Here is a 16,364-nt window from a genome sequence, read left to right on the forward strand (position 1 = left end):
GTAGTTTTGTGAGTAATTACAAACAAACAAATTTAATGGCCAAACAAACAAACAGATATATTCTATTAATTCAAAAAGGGTTTACTAAGTATAACCTGAAAACTGCAGGGGTAAAAATCGTAGTTTAAGTAACTTGTATGTCTGTAATATAACTATATATATATATTTTTAGTACACTGATGGTCCAGGACTTCATTAAATTCTGGGTTCGATTCCTCGCGGTTGACACAGTGGTATGTCTACAGATTTACAACGTTAAAAATCGGGTTTCGATACTCGTTGTGGGCAGTGCCTGTTGTGTAGCTTTGTGCGTAATTACAAACAAACAAACAGATATATTCTATTAATTCAAAAAGGGTTTACTAAGTATAACCTGAAAACTGCAGGGGTAAAAATCGTAGTTTAAGTAACTTGTATGTCTGTAATATAACTATATATATTTTTAGTGCACTGATGGTCCAGGACTTCATTAAATTCTGGGTTCGATTCCTCGCGGTTGACACAGTGGTATGTCTACGGATTTACAACGTTAAAAATCGGGTTTCGATACTCGTTGTGGGCAGTGCAGAGTTAGCCTGTTGTGTAGCTTTGTGCGTAATTACAAACAAACAAACAGATATATTCTGTTAATTCAAAAAGGGTTTACTAAGTATAAACTGAAAACTGCAGGGTAAAAATCGTAGTTTAAGTAACTTGTATGTCTGTAATATAACTATATATATTTTTAGTACACTGATGTTCCAGGACTTCTTTTTTTAATAACCGTTCTCTGTGGAAATGGAAATAAATAAAATAATTCGATGTGAAAGCTTAAAAAAGTAGTACATATTATGATGCAGCAAGCATGGATGTTAAAGTTACGTTTCAAAAGTAATATTTCCTAATTCTAATTAACATATTTTTAATGGAACATACGTGACTTTTGAAAGAATGAATGTCTGTAGCTTGTTAAGCTATGGTTAATTTTGAGTATAAGCTACCCAAATAATTCGGAACTTGTAGAGAACACATGTAATCTTCTTGAGAGAGGAATGGAGCAGTGGGAAAGTGATATATACTGACGAATGTTCAAATCAAGAACTGGTTGGATGTATTTCCTTTACATAAGCCTATATCTCAAATAACTTGTCCACGTACTAGTGGTTTATAAATGTGGTCACTTAACGGACTTAGGATTTACCACCTGCATTCAAGTTATATACAAAATATACTTTGTTAACTATGATAGTTCACAGAAGTGAATAAAATAGAATTGAAAATGTATGTTGTTTTTTGTACAGACAATTTCATGAGGAAGGATATAGGCAATTAAAGTGAATAACAAATATATCATGGCTCATCATATTCAACTTTCTGTATACATTTAATGTAAACGATGAAGCTGTTTTTTTTTCTCATTTGTTTGGTTCTTAATTAACCATAGATAATTTGGAATTATGTTTAACATAGGCCCACTCAGTATCATGACTCAGTTGTATGTTGAAGACATCAACTCCATCAACGCCCTGGATATGGTACGTGTTCGAAACATTACAAATGCTGTTATGATCAGCGTTAATTTCATTTAAGTGGTATCAAACATTGATTGATATTAACATGTGTTGTTTTCAGTTAGAAAACTCTATATTTTCTAGTTATTATACCGAACCAGAAATTGATGCCTATTACCTTTTTGTGAATACTTAGGAATGACATTAATTCTATTGTCATGATATATTAAAAACAGAACCAATTATAATTTATTCTGAATATTTTGAAATATGGTTTCATGCAAATAAACTAGCTGCCTGCAAATCCTGTGTTGTGATTCTAGTTTAAAATTACTTCTTTTTAATTTTGTTATTAAATCAACAGTAAAAACTGCTGTTTCAAAGGTGGGGGGGGGGAGAAATGAGATTTGAAAGAATGTTGTACTAAATCAACTAAGGAACTGGATACTTAAACGTTACAAGTCATAACTTTGGTTTGAAAATCTATGATAGTCGATGTGGACCGTTATTAAAATCTGATCAGAATATTAATAAACACATAAGTATGTAAGTAAGGCTCGTGTTGGGTGTATAATAACGGAATATATTAATAATATAATGAACTGTTTTACTATGTCATTTAACTCCTATGATTATTAGATCACCTTTTAACATGTTAACGAAATATCTTTATATATGTGAGCTTCCTAAGATTTTTGTTGTTCCCGGCAACTATATTTATAGAATAATACTTGGTAATATTAGTATGTTTAAAATAATAATGAATTTTAATTTCAAACTCACTTAGATGATTTTTGAAGCATTTGTAGTTAAATGAATAGATATAGTTGAATTTTTTCAGTTAAAATTCTATATTTTTTATTTCAGGACTTCAGACTAGATTTCTTTATATGGCATGGCTGGAATGCGACAAAACCAATGTGTTGCATATACAAATCCAATCTAAAAAGATTAGGAATTTTGAATGTGACAAAACACGAATTTGACTATGCCATTGTGTCTAAGAATCACTTGAAATTCTTCTGGATTCCAGACACGTATGTCGTTAATGCTAAAAGAGTGAACAGGCCGTCCAAAGCTTTATCAACTGAAGTTCTTAAGGTCAAAATTAATGATACTGGGGAATGTCAACTGGAATATAGTGTGAAGTAATTTTTTAATTAATATTTTCCCTAAATAATTTATTTACATTACTAAATCAATTTTAGAAATCTATAATTTTTGGTTGATAACTATTTATAACTTTATCAAACTTTCTCGAGAAAAAAATCGAATTTTATGCAGTTCATAACATAATTTCACTTTTATAGGTGTACAAACGTAACGTGAAAAACGTTAACAGTATAAATACCTTTCGTGCAATAATTAGTACAAGTCAAGCCATTGAAAAATGTTGAAGATTATGTAAAAACGTTAATAAGTTAGAATAAAAATCCTTTCTTCCATTAAGCCTCTGAGACAGAGATGCAAATCTAAATACTAATAATTACCAAATATACATACATCATTACACATCACTAGTTATATACATACAACACACACATACTACATCGTGATTTACTACATTTAAATATATACACATGTACACAAAATATATTTATATAGAATGGATACACGAAAAAATGAATTAAAATATAGAAGCATTTATTAACTAAATTTAAACCCAGTCTGTTGGGCACCTTTGCTGTGGTTTCGCTAGATAGTAGATAGGGACAGTTGGAATCTCGTTATGTGTATATAACTAGGGATGTGTCATGATGTATGTATATTTGTTGTAGTGTATAGGTTATAAAAATAAACATTTGTTGATCAGTGTTATAGCCATTTAAACACAAGCATATACGACACTAATAATAATGGTCGCGGATTGGCCGTGTGGAAGAGCTTTGGATTTTGGAGCTGGTGAACTGACTTCGAATCCATGCGATATCACCCAAGATTTCTAGCTCTTTAATTTGTGGGTGAATTATATGAGCGACATATCTACTTCTTAACATTAATGGTAAGTGTTCTGCTAACTCGCTGCTTTACCTCTGGTCAGTAGTTCCAAATTAGGGCTGACCACAAGTAGCCTTAATAGCTTTGTCACAAATACAAATAACAAACGTTTAGTTTTCAAATAAGTTTTGAATCTGTTAAAACTGAGATAATAGTGTAGATATTAGCTGATTCTTCTAACATTTCTTTTAGATCAGACATCCAAGTTTTAAGAAGCTGGTATGCATTATACTTTTTTCCACACTGCCGAGTTATCTCAACCAGTCATTGCTTATTAATTATAATACATAAAATAATTTAATATTATAAGCATGCTTGCATGAAACACTTAACATTACTAATAACTAAAATAATTTTAATAAGCAATATTTGTTTTAAGCGCTAACTCAGTATTTATAAGTTAAGAAGTTCATTCTAGAAACAATGTTACATTCAAAGAATTCTTATGCTTATAATATATAAATCATAATTCGTTCCAAATCATAATTTAAACACAGAAGTACTAATTTGATTTTTTTACTTTGATCTGAATTTTTTATTACAGTTACTCAGTTTACTTTTGTACAGGTGGTAAGTATAAAAAACATGTGGTACGAGAACCAAGATGCGAAGCAATTACGAGAAAAAAAAAATCCTGATATTTCGTAGATAACATAAAATCACAAACTATAATGTATTAAATTAGTTTAGTTCTCTGTACCCCTAACGGCCCGGCATGGCCAGGTGGTTAAGGCACTCGACTCGAATCCCTGTCACACCAAACATGCTCGCCCTTTCAGCCGCGAGGGCGTTATAATGTGACGGTCAATCCCACTATTCGTTGGTAAAAGAGTAGTCCAAGAGTTGGCGGTGGGTGGTGATGACTAGCTGCCTTCCCTCTAGTCTTACACTGCTAAATTAGGGACGGCTAGCGCAGATAGCCCTAAATTTTGCGCAAAATTAAAAAAAAAGAAAAATAGTCAGGAAACTAAATAAAAGTTAATGTATCATATCTAAATATTTCAACCATTATTAAGTGAAATTTAAAAGAAAAATAGAGCAATATAGAATTTAAAAAAATGAAATGTACACTAACTGACAAATTAGTCTTGGTTTATCTAAGTTAAAAAACTAAATATCGTAATATATAAAGTTCAGAAGATAGATATGTACATTATATATATATCTATAAACATGAAGTATTTGATGAAATAACTTTGCAACTTATAGTAAATTTAGTAAGATTTAAAAGCTTTGCTCTGCAACTGTATAGTTTATGCAAACATACTTGTATTCATATAAGTTAGAAAAAAATCACAAACAAATGTGAAGAGTTATAATTTAGTGAGGATTGATTATTCTCTTATTTGTATCTGCGAAAAATATAACTAATGAAAATTAATTGCTACAAATATACGAGGGCTAAAATCATAAACTGACGTCTAACTTTGTATAAAAACCAATAATTCAATGGTTAATTCAAATTATTTTTAAAAGTACACAACACAACAAGTTCATATTACACAACAACCGACTCGTATTTCTTCTTATTGTTCGTGTTCGAACGTTAAATCTATTTGAATATTTGAGAATTCGGTGATAAACTAGCAATTGTGATAAGTTTAGCATAACGGACAGAAAAAAATAACTCATTTGCTTATTTGTTTTTTTACCCACGAGTGTTTCTAAGGTATCTGATATTCCCAGAAAGAAGTCGCAAAAATACTAAATTATTTCTCTAATTTTGAGATGTATAAGAAATGTTTCTAGTTTTCTTTTAGTACTTTGTTTGCAAGTAGATGGAGATTTAATTATATAACGATTTAAATAACAGTCTAAGATAGTCTTAACTAACGACAAATAGGATCTTACTTCTTAGATTATCTTGATACATTATAAGTAAGAATCTGATGTTCACATCCAGGTAATACATTATCATCGGTTGAAAGGTGTATCCTTCCATTATTTTCACCTGCAAAGATCTGAATCGACATTCAATTCATATTCTAATTTGAAATTGCAGTATATTGATTTATAAGTAATATGAAAACGATTTTTACCGTTGTGTTCAGAACAATTTGATTATACTTTCTAAGGCCTGTTTAAATGAAATAAAAGTCATGACAAATCTACATCTATCGCTTGAACAGAGGACATTGAATTATTATTAGGTGAGTTCACTTAAATTGATCATTGTATATTTATTCACAATATCAACTTCCAGGAAACTTGTACATGATGGATTTTAAGAACCGCTTAGCAGAGTACAAACTGACATCCTTTCTGTAATAAATTAAGAAAAAGGTTAAATCTGCGTGTTACAAACTGTTCACAAAATTGAATACTTCTACTGTGTATTTGGTAGAATTTATTCTTTCACTATTTCCTTGGAAGGATTAATTCATTATTATGTTCATTAATTTTGACTTACATTCACCACTGATTCATGTGCAACTTTAAGACTTACAGTCTAATCTTGCCTAATTCTTTTAGAAATATTGAGAAGGTTGTTAAAAAATGTTTAAAGAAAAAGGTATGTTCATCAAGTTTAGATTATCATTCGTTGTATCCTTACTTTTGATCTACATCAGCAAAGCCTAATCGATATATTTCTATGTGTCATACAACTTGCATTAAATTGTATCTAGTTTCAGCAATCTGAATTAAACAAATTTATACCGGATAGATAGATTATTTCTTGCTCGAACCTTGACCTTTAAGTTACAATAGTATAAAAGCATAGCTCATGGTAGATTATTTTAAGTAATTGTATCTCCTCTTTAGTTGATGCTAACTTCCGCAGAATCAGGGATCGAATCTTATTGTTTGGCTATAGAACTTCCTCGGTTGGAAACATACTGAGAAAGAGCTAGGCAACAAAGGTGTTGTGAGAAAGACAAGGAATCAAGGATGTTACCAAGTGATAAGATTCACACGATTACTTTAATCGTTGCAATAATTATGAATTTTAAATCATTTAATTAATTAACACTCCAATGTCTGATTAAAAACAGAAAATCCTTAAAATAGCAAATATTATAGCTAATATACCAAGACAAAATTTTGTGCAAATATTATTAGAATGGAAAATATGAGAATTTTCTGTATATTATTCAATAAAAATTTCAATACTGGATCACTATAAAGCAATACATCGTAATATAGTAAACATTATAGGTTTCGTTTTAAACATACGATATCTAATAGATTTAAAGGAAATACATATTATATATATATATATATAGTACACAGTACAAGCATATTTCTGATGCATACGAGTTATTTAAACTCTCGCAGGTTGGCTGCTGTTATTGGATGCCAGATGGAATTCAAACACTATCCAGTAGACATTCAAGTGTGTCCTTTCATCTTACGAAGTTGTACGTACTCTTTTTAGTGCAACCGCGCATTCATAAGATAAGTATTGTGACTTTTACAAAACCCTGATTACAACATATAGCTTTAGTGAAAGAAATTAGTTAAAACAAATACATGTAGTTCTTTACAGTATAATAACTGCTTAGGCAACTCTTGTCGTAGGAAACTAAATCAGAGAAAAACTGTTACTAAGACAGTGTCTGTAGTCTTGTTAATTTAATAAGGCAGTTATCATAATAAGTAGTATAATTTCCAAAAAACTACTTCAAGTTTTTGAATGAAACTCTATTAGTCATTAAGAGAGAACCAGGTCTAAAAATATTTTATGATAAGAATTTATTTCGTTTCAATAAATCTTTTGTGATGAATTTTTTTTATTATATGTAATCCTCTAATCTGAAAATATTACATATTCCAAAATGTTCAAGGTATCAAAATAACGAATCTTAAATGAACGCACTTTTCCAGACCTTATTTGTTTTTTATCGCATAAAGCGAAGTTTTAAAATTAAAATACTAAATACGACATTTGATTGTGGAGCAAAATATATTTTATATCAAAATTAATTTGAAGGGCGGACAGAACGTATAGAATGAGGAGAAAAAGAAAATTGTGTGACACGCGTAAACAATGAATTCAGAACGTACAGAGTATTTATCAATGATAATAAAAACAACAAGAAACAACAGCGTATTGAATGGGCGTACACTGGTTTGTTCTCATCATTAAAACTTAAAGACGGAATATATACATAATTTCATATTATAAATTACTGAAGAAATCTTAACGATATGTCATTATTACTATTTCATCTTATATTTGCATTGCATATCTGTTCTTTTTTTAGATTCTTATCCCTATAACGACGTTGAATATAAATGGGTCGTTGAAAATGAAACACTGGATGTTAACCGCGACTTAAAACTCTTGCAGCATAATTTTTATCTATCGAAGAGTAGTTCAAAACTCGCCACACTCGAAGGTGAGGAACATGAATTTTCTGGTGTCATTCCGTATTTAGTTAGTACATTTAATTGACGACGAAAAAATGGTCTTAATGTATTTTAATATATATATCTTCATTTAATCATAATTGTTTCCCCAACTTTTGTCTTTAATGCTTACAAGAATACTCCTTTGTTTTAGTTTTGAAGTTCTAAGACATATTTTTTTTTTGCACTTATTTAAGTAGTGTTCTAATTACTAGTGCTATACGATTCTTCAAATATTTATTATATTTTAATAGAATTAAATGTTTCATGTCAAACTGTTATAAACGTCGAAAGAAACAAACATAGCCTAAACTATAATACACGCTATTGCAACATCAAACATTAAAGATCTAAAATGGAACCTTTTGACTAATTTAAGCAAACTCTTTAGAATAATCCCTGTTTAAAGTTCACGTTTCAATTAGAAAACGAAAGCGAATTATAAAACCTATACAGTTTATATATAAAATCCCAAAGGAACGTTTTCTAAGACCGAAACTTGTTATCTTAGGCATAATGAAAATATATTTATAATAAAGGGAAAGGTGAAATATAATAACGTAAAATTTACTGCATGATAAAATATCGGAGTTACTATATTTTATTTGAAATTAAATAATAGTTGTTGTTGAGTATGTAGCTGTGGTTCCGAATACGTATAATTGTATCCATTAAGTTTTATTTAATCAGAATCTTCTCTTATACTATGTTATTTTGAAAAAGAATAACGTATTTGTTCATCTTCATCTTTGCTCTACCTAGTGACTTATTCAACGATTGTGGTTAATTTCACCTTTGAGAGACGGATATCATATCACGTGATGCAGGTGTTTGCTCCCAGCGCGTTGATTGTCATGTTATCATGGTTTTCTTTCTGGATGGGCCTGGACGCTATCCCTGGTCGAGTAACCCTCTGTATAACCAGTCTTTTGTCGCTTTTCACCCAGTTTTCTGGAATTCGACATGATCTTCCTGCAGCCTCTTACATTAATGTGAGTGTTTCAAACAAATCAAATATCTCTCGTTAGGCACATATTCATTAACTCAGAATAATATCATACCACTTCTTATTTAAATAGAATGTTCTGAAAGGAACTATTTTTTAGAAGTATTTCGTTAGTATAGAGAACATTTCTTTTATCAAGAATACTTTTACAACCATTACGATAGCAACATAAGACTTGGGACTGTTTGTTGAAGATTGACATGTTTTTCAAGCTATTATGTTCAAATTTATTGGAAAAAAACTATTATTTTGTCAGTTGGGTAAAATACTTACAAGAAATATTATACATAACATTCTGCAAACATGATATAAAACAATCTCCTTAATTTAACATTTGAGCACCAATTTATTTTCCTTGATTATGATAATCTGCAATACCTAAGAATTCAAACAAGGTGTTTATCATAGTCGATCATATTCAAACTTACCTTGAGATTCCTTTTTTTTTACAATAAAAACTCGCCCTTTCAGCCGTGGGGGTGTTATAATGTGACGGTCAATCCCACTATTCGTTGGTAAAAGAGTAGCCCAAGAGTTAGCGGTGGGTGATAATGACTAGCTGCCTTTTCTCTGATCTTACACTGCTAAATTAGGGACGGCTAGCGCAGATAGTCCTCGTGTAGCTTTGCGCTAAATTCATAACAAACAAGCAATAAAAGCTTAAACAATATTAACTTATTGTACAATATCAAAATTGTAAATTTTAAAGAAAAATACAAACTGAATTTATATAAAAAAATATATTCGCAGTATACTATACTAGCTCTTGTTTCAGCAATATTGCGGAAAATATCAGAATAGATAAACTTCGCTCAAATTGTCATGCAAAAATGAATATCTATGTATGATGACTATACTCTTTTTTTTCATTATCGTCCTAATTTCTTTTGTCATGGTGTGAACGAAACTTTATAAAATGATGCACTTCAGTTGAGTCCTCTACAGCGATCAAAATATCTGAGGATATTAAGGAAAATCCCCTTGGTGATCTATTCGATAGCGAAAATATGAAATTTCTACAATGCCAAAAGGATGAAATGCATATCGAAATGATTAAAATTATGTTGAAACGAACTGTTTCTTTTTTTTTTAATTATACCATGTGTCTCAAGCTTGGAATTGTTGCACAAACATCGCAAAAATGTAAATAAATTCTCTCGTCGTAGGATAACAAAACCTAACTTACAAACTCCGCCGAAAATTTAACATGTGACTGTTGTGAATTGCTTTATTACTGTAACTCAATTAATTTACATATTGTAGAATGTAGTTTTTAATAAGAGAATATTGAACACATGATGCTAAACGTTGGGTTTTCATACTCGCGATTGGCACAGCAGAGATAGTCCATTGTGTAATTTTGAGCTTTATAACAAATAAACAAAAAATAACTAAAATTTGCTTCTTTCCAGTTATAACCCCAAAGATACATTTTTGTTGCTATGATTTTCCTTTGGTTTTGAGTTTCAGTGAGTGATAATCACCTTAAAACTTTCAGACTTTTATAATATATTCATAATTTACATAGGCAATAGTTTGTTTATTACTGAAAAAGTAGTAGAAATGTATTTCAAATTCTCTCTTTATTGGCGAATATCAAAGATACGTTTTTACTGTACAAGTACTTACAAATTCTAAGATTATTTTCTCAATGCCACGAAGCAACAAAGCACACAACATTTATATTGGATTAAATTATTGGTGAGAAATATTTGCAAATTAAATAAAATACATACAAAACTAAAATAGAACTATTCCAGTTTTCGTTTATTCCATTATCGGAAAAGTTCAAATACATATATTAATAATACATTTGCAAAGCGCTAGCTTGTCAGTAAGATATGGGGCACAGCATAGCCAGGTGGTTAGGATGTTCGACTCGCAATCTGTGAGTCGCCCTTTCAGCCGTGGAAGCGTTATACTGTGACGGTCAATCCCACTATTCGTTGGTAAAAGAGTAGCCCAAGAGTTGACAGTGGGTGGTGATGACTAGCTCCCTTCCCTCTAGTCTTACACTGCTAAATTAGGGACGGCTAGCGCAGATAACCCTCGTGTAGCTTTACGTGAAAACAAAACAACCAACCAACCAACCAATTCTTTAAAAAATATGAACGTAATGTTCAGTGTCTTACAACAGTGTGCGATAACATCTTAAATTTTTAGAAAATAACATACTATTACCAAATAGTAAAACTCTGTTCTGAATGTCTATATCATATGTAATTTGCACAAACTGCAGAAAAATAAAGCGAATGTAATCTTGTTGAAGTTCATCTTTATTAACATGCATATTTGTGTGGGATAAAACTTGATGCTCAGGAACCCTGTTTGACGATAGATAGTTTCACAATCATCCACTAGTCAATAAGAGTTTGATTTTTAAATCAAAAGCTTGAGATATATTGTTTTATAGGGAATATATGGAAACATTACACTCTATATAGCTGATGATAATTATACATGCGAAATAGTATTAGTTTCCATCTTTGAGTTTCTGTGCAACATTCAGTTACTAAACAGGTTTACGCTAAAGTGCTATTATTGTACACAATAATACATATATCGACAAACATGCCACACCCATCCACACTGACCTTTTCTTAGTCATTAATGTCACTAAGTATTTTGTCCACAAAAACATTAATCTACACATATAGGAGCTTCCATAGTCTATTATAATAAAGTATGGTACTTCTAATTATTCAATATACATGTATATATATATATAATCTTAAAAAAGAGGGTTATTTTAATAGAGTGACTTAGAATTAGTACTGATATTTTCAAGAAACATTTCAGGTGTTTTAAACATACAGTTGCATAAGTGAGTAAAAATACAAAATTATCTAATAAAAAATCTAACTTGTTATGTATTTAAAACAAGCCTTACTTAACGCTACTTCATTTACCCGTGCGCAATCTTTAAAGAAATTTTCAGTTGATTAAAAAAATTAAAATTAATTACAATATGAAACACAAAGAAGTAAAATATATTTAAAACAACGTTGAGTGGCTGTTCTATTAAAAAATGTTGATCGTTTTAAATAGATTTCGAAATGCTCTTAAAATTATTCTTTTTGAAAACTAATGTTTCTGTAGATACGTATTTTTGGTTAATATTTATTAGTTAGACATCAAAAATCAACTCTTATGCTATCAATATACACTTTAGAAATATATATAGCTAAACTAGAATTTTTATTCAAAATTATATTTATAGTTACTTTGTTCAAACCCTGGAAGGGTAAGCTACCGTTACATTAATAATCGTTTTATTGTAAAAATATATAGAATGAATAAATACGTTTCCAATACAATAACTCCACTTACGCAAGTTAACAACAATCTTACCTCTCCGTTGAATTCAGTATTCTTTTCAGAAACAAAAAGTTAAATTATTTCCCTATATGAACTTCTTAATGTTTACGTTGTTTGTTTTTGAATTTCGCGCAAAGCTACACGAGGGCTATCTGCGCTAGCCGTCCTTAATTTAGCAGTGTAAGACTAGAGGGAAGTCATCACCTCTTGGGCTCTTTTACCAACGAATAGTGGAATTGACCGTCACATTATAACGCCCACACGGTTGAAAGGGCGAGCATGTTTGGTGGGACGGTAATTCGAACCCGCGACCCTCAGATTTCGTGTCGAGCGCCCTAACCACCTGGCCATGCCGGGCCCTAATGTTTTCGTAAAAAATACAATACAAATAGGTTGATGACATCATTATTGAAATGTGAACAAATTTGATTTCGCAATTTAAGCGCTTTAGATATTACCATTAAAATGATCGTAAGGATTTTTAAAAAGTCATCGAATCCTTGATTTAGTATAACGTTAAGTAGCTAACAAAATGTTCATGAAAGGGAACTAAGATCTAAAAATATATTTTTCATAAAGGCGCCTATATTTTTATTTTAAACAATATTTTCCAACTTGTCAGTATCAACTCTTACCTTTAGGTACCCTATCTAACAATATTAAAAGGCAACAAGCTACGAAGACATCTTTACACGTAATAACTGGATAGTGACAGAAAAAATAGCTAATGAGAAGTACATTGATCACTTGTAAGTCTGCTCACATTAATAAAACAGAACTGGACAAACTTTAGTTGCTAAAAATGAACCATCTTTTATCGCTCTGGATAGGAAAAAAAAAGTTACACTTTTTTCATAAATGCTTTTTCCCAACGTAATAATAATAGTAGATAATAGTAGCTAAATGCCCGATCAGGATTCGCATTGTTCATGGAAAATTATTTTTCATAACATCTATTGGGTTATCTGATAAACGTTTCCTAGGTCTTATCAACCTATTCAAACCAATTAGCCGAAATGCGTTAATAAAGATAATGTTTCAAGATCTAAAAAGTACAAGTTTTCTTTATATCTTTATAAGACAACCGTGTGATTTAGTTAGTTAATAAATTCAAAAACAGAATCACGTATTTCATAGTAAGGTCGGACTTATCCTACATTAATTCGCGTTAGTGTGCATTTGCGAATTTGTTTGTTGCTCGCGAATTCCTCACATAATTTTGGAGCTTGCATTACCAGACTTGGCAGGAGGACAGGGGGTGGCCTAGGGGGTGTCTTGATCTATATGGCGTAATTCCTTTACCAAGAAGGTTGAAAACGCTCCCAGAAGGTCACCTAGGCAGGATCGCTTAACCCGAATCTGACGTCGGATTTTGTTTTCCTAGTCTACTCTTGGGATCCTGAGGGCACCATGTTTGAAGGCATGTTCATACGACTACTTGATCTTGATAGATGCATGTTGCAATTTGACCCCTCTATGTCAGCCCCGGGAGCTCCAACGTTTTCTCCGTGCGTTGTATGGGTACGTCAGTTAGTGAATATATATATGATATGATGTTTCACGTGTGTCATTGCTTAATAAGTTATATTGTTCAATTATTGAACCAGTTATCGTAATAATTCAATAAATATCTATAGTTAACATACAGTGTATATTTCCGTTTGATATTGAAGAAAGTTATGGTTAAAAGTACACAGGTTATCAGACACAATTGCTAAATGTGCGGTTTTCTAATTGTTACGTTATTACACATATGAATTAGTTGTTGTTTTCAAACATAACGGCAAATTGTATTAAAAATTATTGCATATAAAGGAAAGCTAAAGTTTACATGTTTTCAGTATATCAAACAACATAAATATAAATTGGTTGTTTGACGTTTTTTTTTCATTTTATTCCTGTAAACTCCCAGTGGAGCATAGGGCCGCAACAACACCTCGCCAACGGAAGGTGTTGTTGCAGTTACTTGTAGCAGGCTGGTTTTTACGGGGTAGAGTTGCTAGCCCCGCGCCCAACCCTCCTTTTTTCTCATCCTGGACTTGGGACCAGGCAAAGGCGGAGGTTGGCATGTTTGGTGTGACAGGGATTCGAACCCGCGACCCTCAGATTACGAGTCGAGCGCCCTAACCACCTGGCCATGCCGGGGCCGGTTGTTTGACGTAATAAACCGAAACACGTAAGTGGGGTCCAAGCATTGCTCCTTATGATGCTTCAAAAATGCTTTTGTTTAGTTGTCGTTAAACTACACATTGAGATATCAGTTCTACCCACGGCATGTATCGAAACCCAAATTTTAGCGTTATAAACCCTCAGACTTACAGCTGAGCCACTGGACGCTTCAAATATGGCCGCACGGTATGGGTTACAGAGGTGCAGGTTATATTCAAAATAAACTGTAAATACAGTTGTGTTGTTTTTTTCCACTCCAATGACAACAACAGCATCAGCTATTTTTATTCGACCCACAGCCTATGGGAGCTCATACCACTCTTATTTTTGATAAAGACTGCACAACAAGTTGACTAACCTTGCTGGAGGAACACTCATATTTTCCGATAAAAACGCGCAAATGAAGTCTTTTTTTTTTTTGTCATTTGTTCGCATCGACCAACGGAATTGAAGTATAAAATTATTACACAAAACGTGCCACGCGAAGGATTTTTATTGGATTATGGTAAATATGCATAGATATATGTTGAAGAGAAGGAAACTCAATAATATTCTATATTAAATATTTCAAATTAATTTTAATAATATTACTTTTTTCTTCAAAAAAAAGGAAGTCTACTAGTTTCCTTCCCTGTAGTTTGTCAGTTAAAAACTAAGGTTTGTGCGAATGCCCAAAAGAAAAACAAAAAAGTCTCCCTACTCCATGACCCCTAGTGGCACAGCAAAATGTCTGTGGACTTACAACACTAGAAACCAATTTTCGAAACCCTTGTACATGGGCAGAGCACAATAGCCCATTCTGTAGCTTTGTGCTTAATTACAAACAAACAAACCTCCCCTGAACCCTCACTGAATTTTATTTGTACAGCTTATTTGGAAGTTGTACGTATTTGAATATATAATTCCAATCAGCACAAATCTCTGCTCCTAAAACAATCTGGGATTATATTATTCATGAGTGTTACACAAAAATTTAAAATTAAATTTGATAACAAAACCTAGATCATTCTTCACTGAATATATTAACTCTTCCAGCACATATTGATTCCATAAGCTTATCTACTGAAGTAACAACCATGTTTAGATTAATAACTGTTATGTGGACAATGGCATATGTTCTAATTGAAAAGGTAACAAAATCTTTATGAAATCTTATGACACAAGACTATTTTGTTTTAACATACTGATTATTGTTGTAGTTTTTATAATTAAACATACTTTTTACAATTATTGTCCTGAAAAGGACGCTTATTTAAATATCATGAAATAATTTACCATAAAAGTTTGCACTTCCACTACTTTGTCTTCATGCTATCCACATAACTATGATTTTTATTGTTCTTGGCAAAATATGTCATTTCACACATGTTTTCTATGACTTAAGTAATTTCTACAGTGTTTCTAGATCATTTGAACATATTTTAGCGTAATTCTACAAACTACACTGTGGTCTAACCATGCTCTCTCTGTCCACCAGGAGAACCTAGCTCTTGGATTTTAGCGCTGTGGGTCTGTAAGCTTATCGCTGTACTATCTGATTATGAAAAAGTGCATATTTTCTTTAGATACAATACAAATTGGTATTGTATACACAGTTATTTTGCACTTGAAAAGGTACAACACATTTTTTCACTACAGCAAAGAATGATTTCGTACATATTTGTAGAAGTACAACTTTTGCAAGTATTAAAAGGTCAAACAAATAGCAGGCTAGTAAAGTTACATTTTGTAAGTATTATATACACATATTTATATAATGTGTAAATGTAACTCTATATTTCTCTACAAGTAGGATCACACTAACCACGCCTACTCTCGCCTTCGAATAAAGTACATAATATATTACCTAAGGACAGAATAATGAGAAATTTTAATTTTGTTATTTTTTAATATTTAAAAAGTTCAACGCCTGATAACTTAAGTAATCTGTAGCCTGATCAAAATGTGAACAGTATAGGCAATATTGAAACATACTTATCAATATTTTTTTATGTACAGCACTGAAAATAACAATTTATATTAAATATTTACAG

At 31.4% G+C, this 16,364-nt stretch overlaps 1 protein-coding gene across 2 annotated transcripts in view; it reads left to right on the top strand.

Moving 5' to 3' along the window:
• LOC106458380 (glycine receptor subunit alpha-2-like) overlaps positions 1-16,364 on the top strand; it is a 49,053-nt gene that overhangs the window by 19,912 nt on the left and 12,777 nt on the right. The window contains exons 3-7 of one of the 2 annotated variants that reach the window (XM_022384575.1): positions 1,450-1,514; positions 2,358-2,638; positions 6,765-6,847; positions 7,694-7,828; positions 8,601-8,830. In XM_022384575.1, coding sequence (XP_022240283.1) covers positions 1,450-1,514; positions 2,358-2,638; positions 6,765-6,847; positions 7,694-7,828; positions 8,601-8,830 — 794 coding nt within the window. The remainder of the gene's footprint in view (positions 1-1,449; positions 1,515-2,357; positions 2,639-6,764; positions 6,848-7,693; positions 7,829-8,600; positions 8,831-16,364) is intronic. The other variant, XM_022384576.1, reaches the window with a different exon arrangement.

Source organism: Limulus polyphemus, unplaced genomic scaffold (genome assembly GCF_000517525.1).
Source record: "Limulus polyphemus unplaced genomic scaffold, Limulus_polyphemus-2.1.2 Scaffold454, whole genome shotgun sequence".
NCBI lineage: Eukaryota > Metazoa > Arthropoda > Merostomata > Xiphosura > Limulidae > Limulus > Limulus polyphemus.